Below are 24,950 nucleotides of genomic sequence, written 5' to 3' on the forward strand. Positions count from 1 at the left end.
CAGGGTTCAAGGAAAACACTGTTAGGAAACCCTGCACCCTTCTGTTTCCAAGCAGAACTGGCTTCTCACTCAAAACTGTCTTCTGGCTAACAAGTTTACTCCTCTAGCTATCAGGTAAGGTTTCTAAGCCCTATATGGTTGAGGATGGGCAGGAGAGATAAATTAGAAGAGTAGCACAGATTTTGGAGAAAGCGCAAGTTATATGGGCTACAAAGAGAAGGGGAACACTGAAACCAGTCCAACAAAGAATGTCATGATAGAACAGAGGAGGAAGAAAGTGGATTGATTTTTTTTCTTCATCCTGAGTGGTACGCTTACTACTCTTACACACAAGTGCAAAGTTAGCTCACAAAGAGTAAAACTGGCAGCTGTAAACTGAAGGGTAATTCAATCTATCATGTGCTGTCAGTCAAACATTGGTTGATCTACTATGCAGCATTCTTTCTGGTTTTTCCATTTATCAAAACAAACCCATATCCCAACCAGTGAATGAATGGGTTGCCCCAATTTAATCAGGAAACACCATCACTTTTCAAACCCCATCAGTAATGTCTGAAGATAGCAAACGTTCAACATTTTGATAACTTTTGTTAAATTCTTTTAATAAGACAAATGTCACCACATAACAAGTAAATCAGACTGGTTACAAATTAGATTACATAATGCAGATTTAACTGACAAGTATTCTGAATTAGTCTTTCCGTAATTGAAGTGTCTCCTCCTTAATACCATCTTTTGTGACAATGGAGATCTTAAGTGCATCTCCAGTGTATACATCTCTCTCAGCTGCAGAAATAAAGACATCTTTAACTAGTTGCATAGCCTTTTCCAGGGACAAAGGTATGTGCTCCACATTTTGCATATTCTTGAAGCCAACCTAGGAAAGAAAGTGACACTGGATTACGTTTTGTTTCACAGGTTTTTAAAAATTCAAGTAAAGAGAAACTAAAATTAGTTTAGTCAGACATCAAAATTGCTAGGCTTAAGTGTGAACAGAAATTCTAAAACATAGATCAATCTCTTCTGAACACCAAACACTTGCAAAGGGATTTGGTTCAACAATTTAAACTGATGTAAGACTGCTCAAAAGCTGGTGCATAAAGGGAGGTGTGCTAGTAATTCTATTATACCTACTGAGTAGAGAGAGCAGGAAATTGGGCTCCGGATAAGGCAAGTATGGTTTTTCTCCTCTCCAATATATATAGAGTAGTTTTATATTAAAAACCACAATCAACATTCAAACTGAACCAGTTCATACAGAAGCTTCCCATTCTAGCATTGCTCGAGAGCTACCACACTCAGCATTATGCCAGATCATCCAGTAGAGCACAATCTGTTTACACATTGCTTTGCAGTACTCTAAGAACATTAAGAATTTGCACATTCAAGTTTCTAAAGATTGTCCAAGACTTTCACTCACGTTTGCCCTTAACAGAATGGTGCAGGGACAGAACCACCGTTCCACAGCCTAACTATGTTACAGCCCTATTATGCATGAGCCATGGTAAAATTGTTCGGAAAGAATGAAACACACAGGTTACCAAGATGTAAAATATTTTTGACACAAAAATCAAGACTACTTTACCTGGTTGTCAAGTAGGGGCTGTAGCATGGCACTTGCTGAACCACCAGCTTTAAAGGCATCTCTCTGGTATGAACCTACTGGGTCAAAGCTGTACACTGCTCCCTTCCCTTGAAAAGAAAAATGTATATTAAATCTACATGCCAGAAAGCTATTTTCTTAATGATATACAAGATCTACTTCAAAAACACTACATATACTAGTTTCCAAGCCATCCTGAGACAAGATTAATAACTTGACCTCTGAAGAAAAGGTGATTGGAGGTTTGAGGATAAAGACCAACTCTGATTCTTGGTCAAAGCCATAGAATAGAGGATCCTAATGGTATTCTGGCTGGAGCTCAACTAAATAATTGGAAAAGCTTAAAAGCCAGAGATAAGAACATGCTTCTGAGGTGCTAAAAGTGATAGTTACTTTCCAAATTTTATTCAACTACAGCTTTTATATAATCCATATCTCCAAAAGTTTTGATTTGAAACAGTATATTTGTTAATTTCACAGGCCATTCAGAAAAGGAATATGCTGCTGGAACAGCCCTGCCTACCAATAAAAATAAAGGATCTGAAGGTAAAGTTAGCATTAAGATGGGAGTTGGTAAAACATTTCATCTTTAAACTAGATGTATATGCTTGATCCCCAATACAGGCAAAGTCCTGTGAACAGAACACTGGCAACCCATGCCACTGGCATTCCAGTGTTCTGTACGGTTTCTTTTCCAAACAGCTTGAAAGACAAGCAGTGTATTCCAATCCACCTTTAAAAAATAAAACATGAAAAGATAGAAAGGAAGTGTTTTCAGCAAAGATGTTATTTCAGCTGTAAGTCATTTGAAAAAATAGGATTTAGCCATCTTTAGATTTTGGAGTTCATACAGACTCTTCAGAGACTGACAGTAGTAATATATCGAGATGTTGGTGAAAACTATAAGATTGGTCATATAAACTATGCATTAGTTTACCTACTTAAAGGGACTGTAATACTTACCAAAGCTATTATAAAGTGCTTTGAGAGCCTCAAACAAATGTAAGCGAAGAGCAACATTGCACGTAAGAGAAGCAAGCATATAAGCTTCTTCAAACTGCACCACCAGTCTGCTTCTGCTGAAATGATTGCCCTTCACCTGTAGAAATCAGCCACCGCTCCCTTTGCTCTCCACAAGAAAGTCTAAGTCTTTACCTTCTTCATCAAGCCCACCAATGATGTTGTAAACGTAGTAAGGAAAGAAGCGTCGAGAATACAGGATTGTCGACAGCATTGCTGCAATAGCCCCAGTAGTCATGGTCTTGTTATTGGAATGCTTGTACATCTGTGGTGCAGCACACACAAAGGTGGGGTAAACAGTAATATTAGAATAGTAAGGTTTCAGAGTAACAGCCGTGTTAGTCTGTATTCGCAAAAAGAAATTGGTTAGTCTCTAAGGTGCCACAAGTACTCCTTTTCTTATTAGAATAGTAAGTGGACATAACCACTATTTTTATAACAAGTAAATTTCAAACTACACCTCACCAAGAAGAAGACTGCATAGCAGGAGTATAATTCAAATACATTTAATGATATGAAAATTCAATTAGTAATCTAAAAAATTATCATGATTAAATGTTGGTGTACACACTGGGTTTCTTAAAGTAGTTTAAGCACAAAATTTAGGTTTCATACAGAAGTTTTCATAAAAACACTGATATTATTCATCACAATTTGTGTTCTAATTGCCTTTGCATTTTACTCAGTAAATACATGTAAGTACACTTTCACTTTCTAGTTCTTTCACTAGCAGTGCTACAATGTTTGGGGTATAAATATTTCAGGGGAATGTTTGAAACAAAACAGCCAACTTCACTTTGTTACATTTTTATTTCAGCTTCTTCACCTGATCTAATCATTGCTCACTTCTCTAATATTTTAATAAGGTTTTTATTACTTTCATTTATACATAAAAATATCAAACATCTAGCTACCTTTAGTCTTGCTTCGATAATTTTAGTCAGTGTAAGGCAGTCTCCGTGAAAACCACTGCATCCAATGACTGTTTGATCCGTTCTGTAAAATGCAAAATTTGATATTTCAGTAAGCACTAAAAACATGAACCATCAACTCCACCAGTTTCTTACATTGATGAGCAACACTAGGAAAGCACTGAACATATTCTTAGCATTTTTTTAATGCAATGCATCAGCTGGTAACAATGATCAGCTAATTCTCTATAGACTATTAGGAAGGGATTTGCAAATCAATATGGCTCTGTATACCAGTTTGGGAACCACTTATCTAGTGGTTAAGTGCAAGACTGTGAGAAAGGAGAAACAGATTCTATTCCCAGTCCCGTCAGCTAAATTTTGTAATACCACGGGTATGTGATTTAACCTCTGTGCCTCAAACTGCCAATCGAAGATTGGAACAGAATTTACATACCTTATAGGGCTATTTAATTAACATTTTATAAAGTGTGATCAGAGTGAAGGAGCTATAGAAATGCAAATCATCAAAATATTAAACTTTTATTTAAAAATTAATGAGGGTCGATAGTCATTTCAAGCTTAACTATTTACAAACTGTGCCATCTAAAAATTGACAATATATTTTATATAAAGCTGTTAAATTTGTTATTAACTTTAACAGCCTAAAGTGACAGGTTTTTCTCTTACTATAAGGCTTCATCAATGACAGGCAGCCACCACATTTCAGCAGACTGAAATGGTACCAAGATAACTCACCACTGGACACTACCAAGAAGTTACTGATATGCTAAGGAGTTAGCTGGGAGAAACTTGAACTCATGTGAACAGTCAAAGACGACAGAGGGTTTGCATCTGTAGCTGGTGGCAGTTGGGAGTGTGAGTGAGGCATTTGCCACATTTAAAAGCATGTAATTATAAACTTTTTAAAGGGGACACTATCCACGTGCGCTGAAGGAAGTACAGGAGAAACATGAAAGAAGATTGAAAAAGGAATTGCTGACAGGTTCACTGCTGATCTCTGCTAGGGAGCTATTGGAAGTGCCACATGATCTACTGTAATAATGGACTACTGATGTACCTACTGGGTGTCAGGAACAGGCAAAGCTATTCACAACAGCAACTCTAAATGCTGCTACAATTAGCTGAGCACTCTTAGGGGTGCCCATCAAAAAAAGTAGATATACTTACCTTGTGTTTAGGAAATCAAAAACCATCAGGTCTCAGTGAAATTCAAGCAGCAAAACACAAACTAAGAAACTTGATCTCATTTACAGCATCACAAGACAGCCCAAATTAAACCCTTACAAATTTGCTTCCTGTCTTACTGGAATATTTTTTCTGGGACAGCAAATGAAAATGCTGGTCATTCAATCTCCCCAAGATGCCATACTACAAGATTAAAACTTACAGTTTATAGCATTTTGGACTGTCCCGGCTGTGAATTGCATAACCTTCACTCAGTCGCGTGTCTGAGGCAACAATAGAAAAGTCTTCTCCAGCAATTGCCAGCACCGTCCTTAAAGAAAACAAAGACTAATGTATAATCATGATTTCTAACAAATACTCACTTAGGTGATAGGGAAATGTAACTACTGCATGGTTCTCAAACTGATCTGAGAAGCTTTGTCACAATGATGGAGCTTTTTAGTTTTTAAGCAGTTATGCTTCCTGCTAGATGTCATGCTGTCCAGTACTCAAGATTTCCAGAAGGGTTTAAAAAAAAATTCATACATTCACCATAAGTGGCTGCTTCATGTTTACATACTTTGGGTGGCAGTTTATCTGTGTAAATTCAGTCACAATCAAATTTATAGACAACATGAAGAAGAGCAATACACAGGTAGGATGGTAAAAACTTTATTGTGGCCTGTGCAAAGGGGCTGAGGATGAGTGGAGAATCAGTCCTCATAAAGGTAAAGTCTTAGACAAAGTGAAAACTGCTCAGACACATATGATGGGAAGATACAACTAAGCACCAATACCTTCACATTTGAGAGTTTCATTTTCATCTTGTCTTAATACTATCCTAGTTTTTTCAAATAACCAACTGCAATAGTTGCCACAAGTAAGTTACAGAATCAGAAGACTGGGATAGGTGGTGGGACACCCAACGATCTGTTTTTAGAAGTGGTCCAACATTATGAAAAATTTTGTGAACCAACAAACTAGTGTATCTGTGTGCCCAGATCCCAGTCACCTCAGAAAAGTGTATTAATAAAATGTCTAATCCACTGGTAACAGTTATCCCCAGGTAGCTTTCAACACAGCAATTACAACTTTTATAGGACGATGTTGCCATTGGGCTTTCTGAACAATTAAAGGTGGTTTACCTTACGAATATTGAGGATAACAGAGTCTAAGATGCATACGTTCTAGAAAGAAAGTGATAAAAATCTGCCAGGATAATTTGCCATTACAATTTCAGAGAAGGGGATGAGATCACAAACACAAACCAGGAGATCACTACACCTTGCTTTAGATTTAAATTAGACCCTTTTGTTGGATGCTCCCTTCTAAGTGTAATGGTGCTTCTAAAAGCTGGACGCAACACAGGGATTCTTCATCAGACTAAAACCTGCCTTTCAACGTCCCTCTGCCATGAAAGCTGCTGCACGGCCCAGCTTCAATATAGAAAAGCGGTTTCCAAACCTCCTTTCCTCCAGTCTTTCAAACAACATTCAGCTGCACAGACGGCATTCGTACGCCCTAGCATTGTGTGCGGCACCTAGAGATCGGGGCAGGTGCTCAACTACTAGTGAAAACAGTAAGCTACTCGCTGCCACTGAGACATTACAGCCACGGGTCCTCTTTACATGAGGGTCTTTTCATCACGTTGTTCGCCTCCCTTCTCTGCAGGCAGATGGGGGTCCCTCCAGTGTAGAGGAGCAAGAGGTGAGGCAAAACCCCACACTGAGCAGCTCGGAGCGGGGAAGCTGCTGCGGGGCTCCGAAGGCACCAGGGTTTCTGTGACTTCCCCCTCGGGGTGGTTCGCGGCCAGGCTGCGGGCGGGCAGCGGGAGCCGTGGCTGTGACCCGGGCGTGGCCCCCGCGCCCTGGTCCCCGAGCCCGGCCCCCGCGCTCGCCGGCCTGGGGGGGGGGGGCGGGGGGGACATAGCGGGGGGCGCCGGCCGGGTTCGGGGATCTACCGGGAACAGAAAGTGAAAGCGCCGGGTCCCGCAGCGCCACGAGCGCCCGGGGAGGGCTGGGGGGGCGACGAGATCGCGAGGCTGCGGGTCCCAGCGGCGAGGGCCCGGCTCTTTACCCTCCGTTGAAGGTGTAGGGGGAGAACCGGTGCTGCACGGGGGCGCCGAGCTGATGCCCCATCCCGGGCCTGGGCTCCGCGTAGCCGGCTGTCGACAACATCCTGGCGCGGGTTGGGATCCGGTGCGCGGCTGCTGTCTCACGGCAAAATGGCGGTGCCGGAAACGGAACTCCTTCCTTTACCAGCGGCGTCCGCTCTAGGCTCACGCTGGCCTGATCTCTTCTGCTCCGCGTTCTCCCAGCGCCGGCAGCGCCGCCTGCAGGCGGGAGGAGTGAACGCCGCGCGCCTGCCTGCAAGGTTCGGCCTCAGCAATGAGTGCTCCCCAGTAGGGGCGAGGCGGGGGCGTCCACAGGGAGGCGCGCTGCCTGCACCGACCCGGGGGTCTCCTCACACCCACCAGAGTCTCAGCATGACACAGGCCGAGGCCGAAAGAAAATGAACTGGCACAACTTGAAGAGCGGCTGCAGAGACATTCAGGTCAGCCAGCCCCAGCGCTGCCCTCTAAGGCCCTCGCCCTTTCACTGAGCTGGCTTGGTTGGGGGAGAGTTTGTCTGGGCAACAGCCCCTCAGTCAGGTGGCACGCTGGAGTTAAAGGGTCCATGGCTGCTGAGAGTGAATGTTGGTCAGATATGGGACAGCTGAGGAGAACCCCCTGCTCCTCCCCCCCACCCAAAAAAACACCCCCCAAACAAACCCACCCTTGTATTTGGGAAAGTAAAAGCTTTCAGGGTTATGATGTGATTTCACACTGCTCATACCATGCTTTTAAGCAGGACAACTGCATGTAGGTGATATTGCTGCCTGTCTGTATATTTGATACAATCTCTTCTCAAAACCCTACCACACCCCAATGAAGTAAACAAGCATCTCATCAGTCACTCTCTCCCCCTGCACAGAGCACACAGCCACTAAAGTCACTAGAATCAAATTATCCTTTTCTTATTGGGTGCTATGATAGTGTTTGCCACTCTTTTAAAGGATTCATCAACAGCAGACAAATATATTTTACATATATTTCTAATTTGCCAATTGCCACCATGTCTGGATGCATTCTCTAAGGCCCCAGTCTTGCAAAAATTTACAAATGTGCTTAAGTGTAGGCTGTATGTAGTCTCATTGACTTCAATAGGAGTACTCACCAAGCATAAAGTTATTAAATTAAGCATTCGCAAGCTTTATGTGTCTAATCTGATTTTCTCTCTTTATGGTATTGCCAGGACACTCTGCAATAGGTTACAGTGGTGTTAGTGATATGGAATAAATAAAAATTTTGATAGCAGCCTTGGTTTGATTTGGGCTGCCCCAAGATGATTAACAAAAGGTAATCTTTAACAGTTGCTTTCTGCATTACTGTGACAACAAAACCAAACTGCACTGGCTGTTGGCTGACACCTCAATTAGAAAAGACAACATTGTTAGCTGTGTAGTTAGGTAAAACAACTTCAACATTTTTTGCAAGGAAGTTTAGTTGACTATCAGGCCTTGCTGGATAAATTTGGCATGGTGACCACTGTGGTGCACCCCAGCAAAACGGTAACAGAACACATTTCAAGACCAAATTGCTCCCAGTAGTGCACAGACTATCACAAGTCTATTTTAAGCAGACTTGTTCCAAACAAACCATCTCCTGGAGGGACACCATGAGGCGGAAAATATGGACAAAACTAATGTTGTTAAAAATAAATTTAATCTAACCTTGGACCACAAACACCAGAACACCCTAATCATAGTTGTACAGCTATTGTATGACATCAGAGTTGAGGACTAAGTGCCCTAACTCTGCATTCCACTACCATAATTTGTTAGTCTCTAAGGTGTCACAAGTACTCCTTTTCTTTTTGCGGATACAGACTAACACGGCTGCTCTGTGAAACCTGTCATAATATATATAGATTTCTTTTAAATTTAAACAACTCTGAATTTCCTGGGTTTGTAGTGCTTGCTCTTTGGATAATTACAACATCCTGGTAATGTTTTTTACTCTTAATTTTTACTTCATTTATGTACTTTATTTCTTAATTTTATCTTTACTTAGCTTTTGTCTGGAGATTTATGAATTGGCATGTGTGAATAAGACTACTGAACATTAGTTTCTAGCTTTAATAACATAAAAATTACTCTATAAATCCATCATTATTTTCTCCCTTCCTCCTGAAATTTGTATTTGCTTGAAAAAAGACTAGGGACTGTGTGGTGGGGAGGCAGAAAGTTAATGAAGCTAAAGGGGGATAAACATGGGATTATATATCTATTTCAGAGGGGAAAGGCCTGTCTAGGTGGAGATGAAAGGCCAACTGGATAAAAGCCATCAGGAAGCATAGCTTTAGCTAGGTGCGGTAAAGGATATCTAACCAAAGTTTTTAAGACAGTGACACTGAATCATGGCCAGTCTGTGGATTAGAGGAAAAGCAACCACTCAAAGCAGCATCAGTTGGATCAGTTTACACTCAGGGTGAAACCTGTATTTACATGATCCTTAAATTGAAAACAAAAATAATCTCGAGTGTTGAGTTTCCAACACTCCAGCTCCAGCTTTTTTGCCGCCCCAAGCGGCGAAGGAAACAAAAAACAAAAAAACCAAGCCTGGTTGAGCTGCCGCCGAAGAGGAAGAGAGGGACTGCAGGGCCCGCCGCCGAAGACCCGGATGTGCCACCCTGATGACGGACGGAGTGCCACCCCTTTCTATTGACTGCCACACGCACTTGCTTCCTTCACTGGTGCCTGGAGCCGGCCCTGGTTTCCACAGTAAGGCACTGCTCCTGAAAATTGCTCAGCGCATGCAGTAACTGGAGTCTGCCTGGAGTGCAGGTAATTTTGAAAAGGAGCATAAAAGTGAAATCTTCAGTAAGCTTAAACACAAAACGGAAGCTTACAAGAAGTGGAAACTCGGACAGATAACTAGGGAAGAGTATAAAAATATTGCTCGAGCGCGCAGGGGTGTAATCAGGAAGGCCAAAACACAACTGGAGTTGCAGCTAGCAAGGGATGTGAAGGGTAACAAGAAGGGTTTCTACAGGTATGTTAGCAACAAGAAAAAGGTCAGGGAAAGTGTGAGACCCTTAATGACTGGGGGAGACAACCTAGTGACATGATGTGGAAAAAGCTGAAGTACTCAATGCTTTTTTTGTCTCGGTCTTCACAGACAAGGTCAGCTCCCACACTGCTGTCCTGGGCAACACAGTATGGGGAGGAGGTGAGCAGCCCTCAGTGATGAAAGAACAGGTTAAGTACTATTTAGAGAAGCTGGACATGCACACGTCCATGGGTCCAGATCTAATGCATCTGAGGGTGCTGAGGGAATTGGTTGATGTGATTGCAGAGCCATTGGCCTGTTATACCAATAAAATAAAAACCAGCAGGATCTTATTAAAGGGGAAAAGGCAAAATGCCACATTTATTGTGAATAGAGAAAGAATCATAGTAAGCAGTTAGTTATAGCTATAACATTCCATTCAATTTCATATTTATTCACATATTCATTCATATACACACAGGTTCTGCAAGGTTGTTATCATAGTTACCAGCCTTAGAGTTGCTCATGCCAAGCCACTGGCCAGGTGGCCTGGACATGAGGAGGGAGCAGGGCCTCGTCAGATGCACATCTGATGTTCCTGGAAGTTGGTTTGCAGAATCAGACCCCAAAGTTCTCACTTTCTAGAGTCCATTTTTATAGGAATTTCTTCCTATGCCAGTCTATGGGAATTGCTTCATCATGCTGTTGCTGAATCAATCAGCAGATGGCACATTCCTGATGGCTCCGTGCTGCCAGATGTTATCTTGTTCTTTGGTTCTCCCATTCTTGAGCCTGTTGGATGGATTCCAGTCTGCCCTCCGGGGATCCTCTGGTTATTTCCACTTGACACCTTCTTCAGCCGATGGACACTGAATTCTTAGGCCGGCACCTCCCTGATCATTCAGTTATTATCCACACCAAGCATCCATCCACATACATCCTCTATCTCTATTTTAATCACAACTGTTAACAAAGCAAGATGAATACAACAAAAGGGTGGGGAGTCTCTGGGTGCTGTTTCTATTGTTACAGAGTATTGCTTTGAGTCCCGTCCCCCCCCAGACCTTCTTGTTAAACCCTGGATTTGTGCTGGAAATGGCCCACCTTGATTATCATACACATTGTAAGGAGAGTGATCACTTTAGATAAGCTATTACCAGCAGGAGAGTGGGGTGGGGGGAGAGAAAACCTTTTGTAGTGGTAAACACCCATTTTCTCATGCTTTGTGTGTATAAAAAGGTCTTCTATACTTTCCACAGTATGCATCCGATGAAGTGAACTGTAGCTCACGAAAGCTTATGCTCAAATAAATTGGTTAGTCTCTAAGGTGCCACAAGTACTCCTTTTCTTTTTGCTTTGAGTCTCTCTCTGTGTGAGTAGTTGTTGTTACAAAGAATTGCTTTGAGAACAGACTCTGTCTTAGAATGTACTAACATAATTAGCAGCTTGCAAGTTTCACACAGAGGGAGAGAAACAGTACCAAAAACCAAGAGACCTCTTAATTAGTAATACCCTGGAATTTAAACTGTGGGGTGTTAGGATATAGATACTCAGGCCTGTCGGTAAAGGCCTGTACTCGAAGAATTTAGGTGTATTCTTATCACTTGGGTAGTTATAGAGGTATAAAAGAAAGAATCAAAATCACTGTCTGCCGGTGTAAGGTCCTTCTCTTACTGTGACAGTCTGAGGCCTGTTCTTAGGCTAAGGCCTTTGGCTAAGCAGCAGAGGCAGCCATAAGCTGGGAAGCCAACGGTCACATCCTTACATTCCAAACTAGTCACATTGAAATAAGGTGCTATTGGGCTGTTAGGAATACAATCCTGTCCTGATAGTGCCTGTCACCTCCAGAGAAAGGGAAGTGCCTAGAAAATGTAAAAGGAAACTTAGTTTGATAGCATCCTGTCTGGCAAGAACTCGCTTATCAATAGCTGGGATGTGAAATCCTCACTTCTGTATTGTTTTGTCATTATAGTCCCCACTTTGCTATTGTTTGTCTGTATAATCTCTGTCTGGTTCTGTGATTGTTCCTGTCTGCTGTATAATTAATTTTGCCGGGTGTAAACTAATTAAGGTGGTGGGATATAATTGGTTATATAATCATGTTACAATATGTTAGGATTGGTTAGTTAAATTTCAGGAAAATGATTGGTTAAGGTATAGCTAAGCAGAACTCAAGTTTTACTATATAGTCTGCAGTCAATCAGGAAGTGAGGGGGTGGGGGAGATGGGAATGGGGGTAAGGAAATTGGAATCATGTTTTGCTAAAGGGGGAAATGGGAACAGGGAATGGGGGTAAGGAAATTGGAATCATGTTTGGCTAAGGGCAGGAATGGGAACAGGGACACAGGTGTAAGGCTCTGTGGTGTCAGAGCTGGGAAGGGGGACACTAAGGAAGGAAACTGGAATCATGCTTGCTGGAAGTTCACCCCAATAAACATTGAATTGTTTGCACCTTTGGACTTCAGGTATTGTTGCTCTCTGTTCATGCGAGAAGGACCAGGGAAGTAAGTGCGTGAAGAAATAAGCCCCCTAACATGGGGAATCAAACTCATTTGTGATTTTAATACAGAACTACTTTAATATGATCCAACAGGCCACTATCTTTGAAAACATGTGGTGATCAGGGGAGGTCCCGGACGATTGGAAAAAGGCAAATTAGTGCCCATCTATTAAAAGGCGAAGAAGGAGAACCCGGGGAACTACAGACTAGTCAGCCTCATCTCAGTCCCTGGAAAAATCATGGAGCAGGTCCTCACGGAAACCATTTTGAAGCTCTTGGAGGAGAGGAAGGTGATCAGGAACAGTCAACATGGATTCACCAAGGGCAAGTCACGCCAGACCAACCAGATTGCCTTCTACGTTGAGATAACTGTGGCTCTGTGGATATGGAGAAAGCAGTGGACGTGATATATCTTGACTTTAGCAAAGCTTTCAATACAGTCTCCCACAGTATTCTTGCTAGCGAGTTAAAAAAGTATGGATTGGATGAATGGACGATAAGCTGGCTAGAAAGCTAGCTAGATTGTCTGGCTCAACGGGTAGTGAACAACAGCTCAATGTCTAGTTGGCAGGCGGTATCAAGCGGAGTACCCCAGGAGTCGGTCCTGGGGCCGGTTTTGTTCAACATCTTTATTAATGATCTGGATGATGGGATGGATTGCACCCTCAGCAAATTTGCAGATGACACTAAGCTGGGGGAGAGGTAGATATGCTGGAGGGCAGGGATAGAGTCCAGAGTGACCTAGACAAATTGGAGGATTGGGCCAAAAGAAATCTGATGAGGTTCAACAAGGACAAGTGCAGAGTCCTGAACTTAGGATAGAAGAATCCCATGCACCGCTACAAGCTGGGGACCGACTGGCTAAGCAGCAGTTCTGCAGAAAAGGACCTGGGGATTACAGTGGATGAGAAGCGGGATATGAGTCAGCAGTGTGCCCTTGTTGCCAAGAAAGCTAATAGCATATTGGGCTGCATTAGTAGGAGCATTGGCAACAGATGAAGAGAAGTGATTATTCTCCTCCATTTGGCACTGGTGAGGCCACATCTGGAGTATTGCACCCAGTTTTGGGCCGCCCACTACAGAAAGGATATGGACAAATTGGAGAGAGTCCAGCAGAGGGAAACGAAAATTATCAGGAGTCTGGGGCACATGACTTACGAGGAGAGGCTGAGGGAATTGGGCTTGTTTAGTCTGCAGAAGAGAAGAGTGAGGGGGGATTTGATAGCAGCCTTCAACTACCTGAAGGTGGGTTCCAAAGAGGATGGAGCTCAGCTGTTCACAGTGGTGGCAGATGACAGAACAAGGAGTAGTGGTCTCAAGTTGCGATGGGGGAGGTCTAGGTTGGATATTAGGAAACACTGTTTCACTAGGAGGGTGGTGAAGCACTGGAATGGGTTACCTAGGGAGGTGGGGGAATCTCCATCCTTAGGAGTTTTTAAGGCCCAGCTTGACAAAGCCCTGGCTGGGATGATTTAGTTGGTGTTGGTCCTGTTTTGAGCAGGGGATTGGACTAGATGACCTCCTGAGGTCTCTTCCAAACCTAATCACCTATGATAGGACACCATCTTGCATGCTGCCCTGCTGGAGGGCCTGTATAGAGTAGTGTGGCATCAAGGACTGTGATTTTTATTGTTTTTCCCATCCTTTATGGAGCCATTTATAGAGACAAAATAGCACTGAAGGAGACTTCTCTTCTACCCCACCCAGGAACCAAATCTACAGAAGTTAAGATTCGTATTATTTTGGCTCCCCCTCATAAGATTGCCACCTGTCCAGGCTTTCCCAGGATCGTAGCTGTGCCAGGGGATCTGTAGGGTGCTCAGGACACACTGCCAGCTGTCCGGATTCGTGGGCTAAGGATCATCCCGCATTGCCCCCGTTGTTGGTCCCGCAGAGGTGGCAACTCTGCCCACACCCGGCTCTGCGGGGCAGTGGGAGCTGGCGGTGAAATGCAATAAACCAAATACAGACGCTGGGGGGCGCTGCGGGGCTGCGGCCCGGGGCTGTTCGCAGCGGGTGGTTTTGGGGTTGTGTTTTATTTGCGGGCGCTGGGTTCTCTGGCAATAAACATCCCCCCGTGGGGGCCCCGCGCTGGGGCGGGCGGCCGCGGCCGGGGCCCACTGGCCCGCGCGGCGCAGCGGAGGCGGGATCGGGGCCTCTCCCGGGGCTTCTCCCCCCAGCTTCGCCCTCGCTCGGGGTGGCCACCGCGGGAAAGGGCCCGGGCAGCGGCGGGCGGAAGTGACGCGTTATGCGCGCGCCGGCGGAGGGCGCGGGGGCGGGCTGCAGCAGGTGGGGGTCAGCGCCGCCGCCGGGTCTGTGCAGCGCCTGCGGGGAGCTGGAGCGGCAGGTACCGAACCCCCCCCCCCCCCCCGGTCCCGGGCAGAGCCCGCGGGGTCCCGAGGCAGCGGCGGGGCCCGGGGCCGGCTCCGGCGGGCAGGGCGCGTGTCTCCCCCTGCCCAGGGCAGGGTCCGGCAGCCGCCGCCGCCGCCTGGTGCGAGGCTCCCCCGTCCCGAACCTGCCCCCAGAGCCCCGGCTTCCTCCGGGCCGGGACTGGGCAGCGCCCGCCAACCCCGGTCCGACCCCGCGGCCGCTTCTCCCAGCGGGCTACACCGGCCACGCTTCGCGCGGGGCGGCCCGGGCCCGGGCTCAGGCTCGGCCCCTTCCCGCCGGCCGGGAGCGATCCCGGCCGTGCCGCGCGGAGGCCGCGGTGCCTTTGCCCGAGGCCAGACAGTGAGAGGTGGGTTCCCAGCCCCGAGCTGCGCGCGGCCTTTCTGGGGCTTTCCTCGCACGGGCTTGTCGGGGGAGCGCCGTCTTGTAAAACCTCTTGTGTGCAGAAAAGAGAAGCTGCGCTTCTTTCTGTACGTCTGTTATCTAGCCCCTCTCTGGTGCTCTGGCCTTCCTGAGCCTGTTGGCGCGACTAGGAGGGTTGGAGACAGGATGGGGGGGGGGGGGGGGACTGATGAGTTCAGTGTCGTCTCGATAAGCCCATCACTGTAGTATGTCGGCAACAGTAATTCTGATTTGGCCCGTGACACTGACTCCCTTAGTGTGATGTTGGACAAGTCACTAAACTGCCTTGTCTCTTTCCCCATCTGCAAAATGGGAACAAGGCAGTATTGGCAAATCAGCCCTCACCCAGCAGCCTGTGGAGATTAGTTATTTGTTAGCCAAATAATATATCCTGAGGTGTTCATGATCGCCCTCATAGTGAAAGGGAGGGTAAATCAGGTTTCATTACAGTATTTTGGGGTAACGTAATTATGTACATTATTAGATTATTATGAAGCTTATTGTTAAGTGCTTTGAAGATGAAACATGCTATGCAATTACTAAGTATTATTACATAGTCAAACCTCCTGTTGAAGTTAGTGGGATTATTCTTCCATCAGAAGTATTGGTTCAGGCTATCCACAAGTACACAAGTCCCATTCATGTTTAAACAGCTCCTCTTGCTATAACTTCATATGCATTATTTTGCGTTAATGCTTAGTACTAAGGGGGGAAGCTCAGTGGCGCTGAAGGCAGGATATCCTCAGAAGTCCCTTGCCTGTGGAATTTGTTCCTTGCACAAATGTAGCTAAACTCAAAACAGGCCTTATTTACACTGTGTTGCAAGACCTTTGTCTAGTCTTTGTACCAACAGTGGGTCAAGGAATCCCTGGTAAAAATAAGCAGCTGAACAGGTTTTCTTCAAACTTTCAGAACATTTACCTCAGGGCTGGAAGTGAGTCTGAGATTTCAGCCCAACAGGTAATTGTTTTAGGAAGCTGAAAGTTACTAGAAGTGTTTGATAGGGGGATATTCTATTTTAAGCTTCTAACTGCCCTGTTGTTAGTGCAGCACTGTAATTCAGGAAAATCAGAAGATTGCTGTGTGCATTAAAAAGATATGCATATATGTCAATTGGAAAACCCCAAGTTTTTTCTTACTTTTTTTCTACTCTGTAAGGTGCATGTAATTCTTTGGTGAAATGTCTCAGTGCTTCGTTTTTTTGTCTGGAGTTGGAAAAGGAGATTCTTTTTTCTTTCTGATTTTGATAACGTTTTGCTGTTAAATCATTTCCAGCAGCTCCGGTTTCAAGAACAATCCCACAACAACGAATGAATGTACAAGCACAAGAACTAGAAATCTTGGTTTCAAACTAGTGAAGTTACTGTAGATTAACAAAATAATTGAAAAAACATATGGAAGTGCTTTGGTGCCATTTCAAAAAAATCAGACCAAATTCTACCCTCGGTTGTACCAGGGCACTGTGACTGAAATCAGTTGAGTCGAACTGGTGCAGTTGAGAATAGAGTTGGGTCTGCTGTGTTTTGGAAGCACTAATCAATATATGATGAGCTATAAATATCAAATTCACTTTATTTAGTATCTTGGTAAAATTTGTGCAACATCTGAGTATCTCGTATTAATTTTAATGCGAAGATGTAATGTTTTAGTGAAATATTAAGACACAATAATTTTACTATTATATGAATGAATCTACAAACATAGATTTCTGCTACATTATGTTTAAAACTTAAGTGAAATATATTACGTGTGTTTTGGTGGCAAAGTTTGAAATCATTATAACTAAAGGCTCTGCCCTGCGAACACTTAGGGTATGTCTACATTAGAAGTGCTACAGTGGCACAGGTGCGCTGCTGTAGCGTAGACACTAACTACAGCAATGGAAGGGGGGTTTTTCCATCTCTCATAAATCCATCTCTCCGAGAGGCAGTAGGTAGGTTGATGGAAGAATCCTCCCACTGACCTACAGCTTTCTACATCAGGGATAGGTGTAGAAAAGGGGAACTGTGTGTCTCAGATGTGAATTTTTCAGACCCCTGAGCAATGTAGCTAGGTCAATCTAACTTTCTACTGTAGACCAGCCCTTAGGCATGTGTGTAGTCCCACTGACTCCAATGGGCCTGTTCGTGTGTGTAAAGTCACACACCTACATAAGTTCTTGGTGGGAATGAAGTTTCAAAGGCAGTATAATGTGCACAAAGAAATATATTTAAGGACTGCTATGTTAAATGGCAGTGGGATGTAATCATACAAGTTTTTTAAACATACGGTTATTAAGAGACTACTTTTTCCCTTTCAGGTTTTGGATTGTATTTTAGACTTACTACACGGACTTTTCTGGAGCTGATGTTTTCATAACATTTCAAGAGTGGCTGAGAAACTAGTTGCTGGAATGCTTTAGGGGGAAAAAACCCGTGAGGGTGTGGAATTATTTTTTATTGAATTGGTGGAATTATTTCTATCCCAACCAAAGAAGTAACTGGAATCATGGATCAGAACAACAGCTTACCGCCCTACGCCCAGGGGTTAGCATCCCCTCAGGTAAAAAAAACCCACAAATTATTTCGAATTTACTCATGAGATGAATTTCTTTGTAAAAGAGATTTCAGTTTCTTGCATGTAACCTGTCTTGAGTAACAATATGGATGCTTATGGATAGGAAAGATTGTTTAGAACCTAGCAATATGAATGTGCTTATTTGCTAGAGAAGAGTCTAACATTTGTTTCTTTTAGAACTACTTTATAGGATAACAGGTACTAGGATAAAAAGTAGTTAGTTGTAATCTCTGGAGTATTTTCCTCCATTTCATCTTCAAACATGTAGATTACTATTTTTTTGTTTTAAATTAAACTACAATTTCATTGCAATTGGATTTTTAACAGTATTCTCATTTTCCAGATGTTAAAGTACAATTGTTCTGCAAATATCAAATTTTCTTGTGTGAATTTCTTATCTAAAACAAAAGGAGTACTTGTGGCACCTTAGAGACTAACCAATTTATTTGAGCATGAGCTTTCGTGAGCTACAGCTCACTTCATCGGATGCATACTGTGGAAACTGCAGAAGACATTATATACACACAGAGACCATGAAACAATACCTCCTCCCACCCCACTCTCCTGCTGGTAATAGCTTATCTAAAGTGATCATCAAGTTGGGCCATTTCCAGCACAAATCCAGGTTTTCTCACCCTCCGCCCCCCCCCCCCCACACACACACACAAACTCACTCTCCTGCTGGTAATAGCCCATCCAAAGTGACCACTTTCTTCACAATGTGGGCCCACATTGTGAAGAGAGTGGTCACTTTGGATGGGCTATTACCAGCAGGAGAGTGAGTTTGTGTGTGTGTGTGGGGGGGGGGGGGGCGGGCGGAGGGTGAGAAAACCTGGATTTGTGCTGGAAATGGCCCAACTTGATGATCACTTTAGATAAGCTATTACCAGCAGGAGAGTGGGGTGGGAGGAGGTATTGTTTCATGGTCTCTGTGTGTATATAATGTCTTCTGCAGTTTCCACAGTATGCATCCGATGAAGTGAGCTGTAGCTCACGAAAGCTCATGCTCAAATAAATTGGTTAGTCTCTAAGGTGCCACAAGTACTCCTTTTCTTTTTGCGAATACAGACTAACACGGCTGTTACTCTGAAACTTATCTAAAACAGAAGAATATTAATAGGACACTAAAAAAAATCCAGTTGACAATTAACTAATTAAAAAAAATAAATCCACTTTGTGGTAAAGCCCTCTTTCACATGCGCACACACACAAAAGAAAATTCTTAAGGGTTTTTCTACTTCCCTGTAACGTTTATAAGGATCTCTTCGGTATGGGAGAAACATTCATCCTTGATGTAATTCCATTGACTTTAATGTAAACACGTTATGTAGTGGAAAGGGAGAAACTGATTATTCAGATGCACAGTGTAAGCAAATTAATTAAATAGAAAAATACGTTTTTGTAAACTTAAGGTTTACATGAATGGAGATTTCAGAAATATACAAATATATGGAATTCTCATTCTTTCTCTGTTTAGATTTAAGTAAAACGAACGTTAAGTCCATTTTAGTGGTAACATTTGAAATATTTGAATTTCAAAAATTTGAGCCTGGAGTGCCCATCACCCCCAAATATCACTACCATTGGCACCCCAATTAGTTTCTTTGGTCAGACAACTGAGCATTAAATTGACATGAGCCTGAATTCCCTTTTAATTTCTGGAGGTTCTCTCCTGGTCACATTTTGAAGCATACCTACAAGGTGATATAAGGAAGCTGCCACTGCTAATGCTGTATCTCTTCTTTTTATAAAAGGACAACTTCAATCTTCAGGGCTTTTAAGTAGGCATTTTCCACAAGCACCAAATTAACTGGGTTTGTTTGTTTTTTTTAAGTGAGAGCTGTTAGACATTAGCATATTCATCAGGAAAACAAAGCCCTGGAGTATACACTGAAGAGAATAATGCTTCACTGGCTAGTGGAGAGGAGTACTTGACTGGATAATTTAATGGAGATAAAAATAATTCTAAGTACTGTCCAGTAAAATGAGCTTCTAAGGTCTGGCCTACGCTACAGAATTAGGTTGACACAAGGCAGCTTATGTCGACCTATGTAGGTGTCTACTCTAAAATTTCACTCCTGCTGACATAACTGCCCTGCTAGACTGACTTAACTCCACTTCCATGAGAGGTATAGAATCAATGTTGATGTAGTTAGGTCGACGCAGTGTCAGTGTAGATATTGTGTTGCTTACATTGATTGTTACTGCCCTTCAGAAGCTGTCCCGTAGTGCCCCACACTGACTGTACAATCAGTACAAGCGCTCCTGGTGAGGACGCTCGCCGCTGACTCAAGGAGTGTAGTGTGTACAAGCAAAAGTGATTTAATTACTGCGGCAACAGTATGCCAGCGTATGTTAGGTCGACATAATTTTGCAGTGTAGACATGCCCTAAGGAGTATTAATTTCTAACAAATCCCCACTCAGGCTGGAAATGTACAAACCACCATTCTTGTTCTTAACCTCATGCAACAAATGTTTGATTTTTCTCATAAAAGTAAATGGACTCGACTGAACTCATGCTTTATTCTTTATACTCTCTTCTTTAGGGTGCCATGACTCCTGGAATTCCAATTTTTAGCCCAATGATGCCCTATGGCACTGGACTGACACCACAGCCAGTCCAAAGCAGCAACAGTCTGTCTATTCTGGAGGAACAGCAGAGGCAGCAGCAGCAAGCAGCACAACAGTCCACATCACAGCAAGCCACGCAGGGAACATCCAGTCAAACGCCACAGCTCTTCCATTCACAGACGCTTACGACAGCTCCTTTACCAGGAACCACGCCGCTCTATTCCTCTCCCATGACTCCTATGACCCCAATAACGCCTGCAACACCTGCATCTGAGAGCTCTGGGATTGTGCCACAGCTGCAGTGAGTGTGCTTCATATATTTTTATTATATATTCTCTTCCTCCCATAGAATGAGCCTTTTAAAGATTTAGTGACTCAGATGATTTTAAACTTCTGTTAGCGTGGTGGTTTAGTAGTAAAAGTGGGACTTTTGCTGGTCTTTGTTAGCCATATATCTAATATGCACTGGGTTGGGCCGCTTAATGTCATCCTATGTCTTCATGTGGTAGCTTTATAATGCTGTAACTGTTTTCGGCTATATTCGGTTTCCAAAGTCCCAACAAACCTGGCGTAAAATGATGGAATTGTCTCTAATATTTTGTCTTGTTTTCTAGTTGACTACGGAGTATGAATTTATGTTCAGGGAAGAAAAATATAGAATTAGTTCAAGGCATTGGATCTGAAAATCTTTTTCACTGTACTTAGCAATAAAGGGAAAACACTAATTAAAGTCTTTTTCTTTTATGGCAACTTATAGAAAAAGTGCCAGTGGGCATTTTGTACTCAACCTTATTTTTGAGTGCAGATGACATTCTAATATGCAAGGGGTCGGCAACCTTTGGCACCTGAACTGTCAGGGTAAAGCCGTTGGCAGGCTAGGCTGGTTTGTTTATCTGGCGCATCCACAGGCATGGAGCCCCGCAGCTCCCACTGGCCGCGGTTCGCTGTTCCTGGCCAATGCTAGCTGCGAGAAGCGGCACGGGCCGAGGGACTTGCTAACCACTGCTTCCCGCAGCTCCCATTGGCCGGGAACAGCAAACCGCAGCCAGTGGGAGCTGCAGGGCTCCGTGCCTGCGGATGCTCCAGATAAACAAACTGGCCTGACCCGCCAGCAGCTTTACCCTGACGGGCCGGGTGCCAAAGGTTGTCGACCCCTGTAATATGCTGTGATATAAACTCAAATTAGCTCTCTAAATTAACAAAAATTCTTTGTTTTTAACAGTTGAGAAAGAAGGGAACCTTGTGATATGTGGGGAAAATTGAGAGAACTTTAATGTAAATCAGTTTGATCGTTGCTACCACCCATGTGCTAAACTAATCCTCGGTGTAACTCCATCACAGTCAATAGAGTTAAACTACAGATGTATCTGACCCAATCAAACCTGCTTGAACAGCAAAATCTCAGTATCAAGTTATGTAAGGTTTAAAAAGAGAGAGATCCCAGGAATCCTTCATTAAATCTAGCCTTACCAACTAATCTCTCTAACTTGTCTTCAGGAATATTGTATCCACTGTGAATCTTGGTTGCAAACTTGACCTAAAAACCATTGCGCTTCGAGCCCGAAATGCCGAATACAATCCCAAGGTAAGAGAGATGTATTAGATTTGAATGTGGGACAGACTTTTCACTAGCCATCAATGAAACAAGTCTTAAGCGTAGTCTGCTTTTAAAAATGTTGATCATAGAGCGATACCAGCAAAACCCACCTATTGTCAATGTTTATATGAGAAAAAAGACCTTATAAAAAGAGATTGTTAGTAGAGCTTATATTGGTTCAGGAAGTGAAATGAGTTGTACTGGAAAAAGCATTTCTATACTGGTATATCTGTGTCTACACTGGGGCTTTTGCTGGTATAGAAAAATCACACCCCTAACCAATGTTGATTGGCAAAAGCTTCTTGTGTAGACCTGTCTGTAGTAGTTTAAACAGGGAGTCATGTGCTTCCTGCTCTCAAGGGCTCCTACCCCCCACTTCTTTACCATCTCCATCCTCAAGTGTAATTGTAGAGTCAAATTTATTTGTTTCCATTGTGGGTCTGTGTAGTTCAAAGCCAAGAGCCATGGCTTTTTAGAGCCTCTACACCAGCGGTTCTCAAATTGTGGGTCACAACCCCATTTTAATGGGGTCGCCAGGGCTAGCTCAGACTTGCTGGGGCCCGGGGCCAAAGCCCCACCACCCGGGATGGAAGCTGAAGCCTGAGGACCACTGCCCAGGGTTGAAGCCAAAGCCTGAGGGTTTCAGCCCTGGGTGGCAGGGCTCAGGTTGCAGGGCTCAGGTTACAGGCCTCCTGCCTGGGGCTGAAGTGCTTGGGCTTTTCTCCTCCCCCCTCACCCCCAGAGTGGTGGGGCTCGGGCTTCAGTCCCCCCTCCTGGTATCATGTAATAGTTTTTGTTGTCATAAGGGGGTCGCGGTGCAATGAAGTTTGAGAACCCCTGCTCTACACTATGAATTGACAGTGTTTGAGCACAGTTGTTAACATGGCTGGCAACCAGTCCCTCCCAAGATTCACTTCTCTTTTTGGTTCCATGATATTCAACTGAGATTTGCATTATAGTAGCAGTCAAAGGACCAAATCAGGGCCCCATGGTGCTAGGTGCTATGTGAACCTATAAAAAGACAGGTGTCAGTTTCAGGGCAACTGCACCTGTATTTCCCCCCTCCATGGTCCACCAAGGGCACCGATTTACAGGTTTCCAGTGCCCAGCCATCAGGCCTCCTGGGCAGAGACCCACATCTCACTGCATTCTGACCAGGGTTTTTAAGGCTGCACAGCTCCCTTATTTACACTAATATCCCCAGCAAGCCAGACTGCCTACACACAAGCACTGGCCTTTTTGCCATCTCTTTGATGGGTATGACCAATGTATTGCCCGCAGTTATAATTTGCCACACAGATCCTACTGTGCTAGCACGTTTATTCTTAAGGAGAAAGCATTTACAGAGAAAACATATTAAACAATAAGAGAACTAAAATACATGCTAAAAAGCTTACTAGAGGTCACTCCCATCTCTAACTTAGGGCTCTAGTATGTTTTCGTCCTTCAAAACCCACAACTGGGTTTTCCTTATGGTTACAAGTTCATTTGTCTTAGATCCTGAGCCAGAAAGCAGACTGGGCAGATCAGCTGTTCCTTATACAGATCAGGCCTTTGATACTGGCCTTTTGCAACAAGTGATCAGCAGACAATGGACCCATTCCTCATGCCTTTTCAGAAGGCTGGGTTTTTGAATAACTGGCACTGGGGAATTTGTGTTAACCTCTCTGTAGGGGTTCCCTAGGAAATCCATGTAACGCTTATTGTCCCAAATGTCCATACTTGTCTGGCATATTTTCAATAGTGTTTTGAACACTCTGGTCTCACATCTGTCACGTCTTTTCCCTAGAGAGGTTACATACGATCCCAGCCCACAGTAATGCATAAACTTAATACGATAAGGTCAATCAAGGATGTTTCAGGAAATTGCTGTATCCGTTACAACAGGGTCCCTGCTCCGAAGGCCTTGTCCTCACTAGTGTGAGGCAGGGAGAGTGCCTAAAAATGTGTATTAGCTAAAACACAAAAATGGCCATACTAGGTCAGACCAATGGTCCATCTAGCGCAGTATTTTGTCTTCCAACAGTGGCCAGTGCCAGATGCTTCGGAGGGAATGAACAGAACAGGGCAATTATCAGGTGATCCATTCTCTGTCATCCAGTCCCAGCTTCTGGCAGTCAGAGGCTTAGGGACATCCAGAGTATGGGGTTGCGTCCCTGACCATCTTGACTAAGAGTTATTGATGGAGCTATCCTCCATGAACTTGTCTAGTTCTTCTGTGAACCCAGTTATAGTTTTGGCCTTCGCAGCATTTCCTAGCAAGAAGTTCTATAGCTTGACTGTGTGTTGTGTGAAGTACTGCCAGATGTTAGTTTTAAACATGGTGCCCATTAATTTCTTTGAGTGACCCTTTGTTCTTATGTTATGTGAAGGGGTAAATAACACTTCCTTATTCACTGTCTCCCTGCCATTCATGATTTTATAGCCTCTCTCTAAGCTGAACAGTCCCAGTCTTCTTAATCTCTCCTCATATGGAAGTTGTTCCTAATCATTTTTCTTCCCTTTTCTGTATCTTTTCCAATTTCAGTATCTTTTTTGAGATGGGGCAACCAAAACTGCAACCAGTACTCAAAGTGTGGGCATAGCATGGATATATTGATGATATTTTCTATCTTTCCTAATGGTTCCTAACATTGTTAGCTCTTTTAACATGTGTTAACAGGGCAATTAGTATTCTAACATGTTAGCTGGTAGAGGTCAATCATAGGTGCTTTCCTATTGTTTACCCTCTATCAAATAACTCAGGTTAAAATACAAATCTCCCTGTTTACACTAGGGAGTTGGTGTGTGTGTATACACTCCTTCTTTCCTAATGTATGCATATCTGAAGGATATACAGTCTAATTAAAGATGGGATATGTGAGTGATTTTTAACAAACATCAAGAGGGAGGGAGGCAGGCTGATGGGACAAGACTGACTGTAAAAGACCACATTACTCAAGTTATATACACACTTGGGTAAGAAGGTTTCTATAATGGTGTGGTGGAAACTCTCTCCCTCCATATTTCAAGCTGCTGGAAAGCGGGGGTTGCTGTTCCTGGACAATGATCGGGAGTTCCATCTTTCATATCATTACATATCTGTACTTCAATCCCTCTGCTGGAGAAGAAGCAATGCTTTTTC

General features: G+C 43.7%; 2 protein-coding genes and 1 long non-coding RNA gene across 7 annotated transcripts in view; 1 reads left to right on the forward strand and 2 right to left on the reverse strand.

The window, feature by feature from the left end:
* Nucleotides 1-581: 581 nt before the first annotated feature.
* Nucleotides 582-6,982, reverse strand: PSMB1 (proteasome 20S subunit beta 1). Its single transcript, XM_037895206.2, has 6 exons — nucleotides 6,799-6,982; nucleotides 4,946-5,053; nucleotides 3,538-3,619; nucleotides 2,759-2,888; nucleotides 1,586-1,692; nucleotides 582-877 (listed from the first exon to the last, which is right to left on the reverse strand). Exons 1-6 carry the CDS (start codon nucleotides 6,897-6,899, stop codon nucleotides 692-694), a joined length of 714 nt encoding a protein of 237 aa, XP_037751134.1. The 5' UTR covers nucleotides 6,900-6,982; the 3' UTR covers nucleotides 582-691.
* Nucleotides 6,983-7,137: 155 nt separating this feature from the next.
* The window catches only part of LOC102946593 (TATA-box binding protein), a 32,475-nt gene continuing 14,662 nt past the window's right edge, over nucleotides 7,138-24,950 (forward strand). The window contains exons 1-4 of one of the 4 annotated variants that reach the window (XM_043543271.1): nucleotides 7,138-7,275; nucleotides 17,401-17,642; nucleotides 20,205-20,530; nucleotides 21,727-21,814. In XM_043543271.1, the coding sequence (XP_043399206.1) occupies nucleotides 17,589-17,642; nucleotides 20,205-20,530; nucleotides 21,727-21,814 (468 nt within the window). In that variant the 5' untranslated portion in view covers nucleotides 7,138-7,275; nucleotides 17,401-17,588. Of the gene's footprint in view, nucleotides 7,276-14,513; nucleotides 14,659-14,787; nucleotides 15,049-17,400; nucleotides 17,643-20,204; nucleotides 20,531-21,726; nucleotides 21,815-24,950 lie in introns of those variants that run through there. The other 3 variants (XR_006289683.1, XM_037895205.2, XM_037895204.2) reach the window with 3 other exon arrangements.
* On the reverse strand, nucleotides 12,370-14,540 carry LOC119565810. Of its 2 annotated transcripts, none has more exons than XR_005224780.2 (2): nucleotides 14,080-14,540; nucleotides 12,370-12,688 (listed from the first exon to the last, which is right to left on the reverse strand). It is a non-coding gene; the product is annotated as an uncharacterized LOC119565810 (long non-coding RNA). The 2 variants fall into 2 exon arrangements; XR_005224781.1 differs by lacking the exon at nucleotides 14,080-14,540 and adding an exon at nucleotides 13,551-13,612.

Source organism: Chelonia mydas, chromosome 3 (genome assembly GCF_015237465.2).
Source record: "Chelonia mydas isolate rCheMyd1 chromosome 3, rCheMyd1.pri.v2, whole genome shotgun sequence".
Classification (NCBI taxonomy): domain Eukaryota; kingdom Metazoa; phylum Chordata; order Testudines; family Cheloniidae; genus Chelonia; species Chelonia mydas.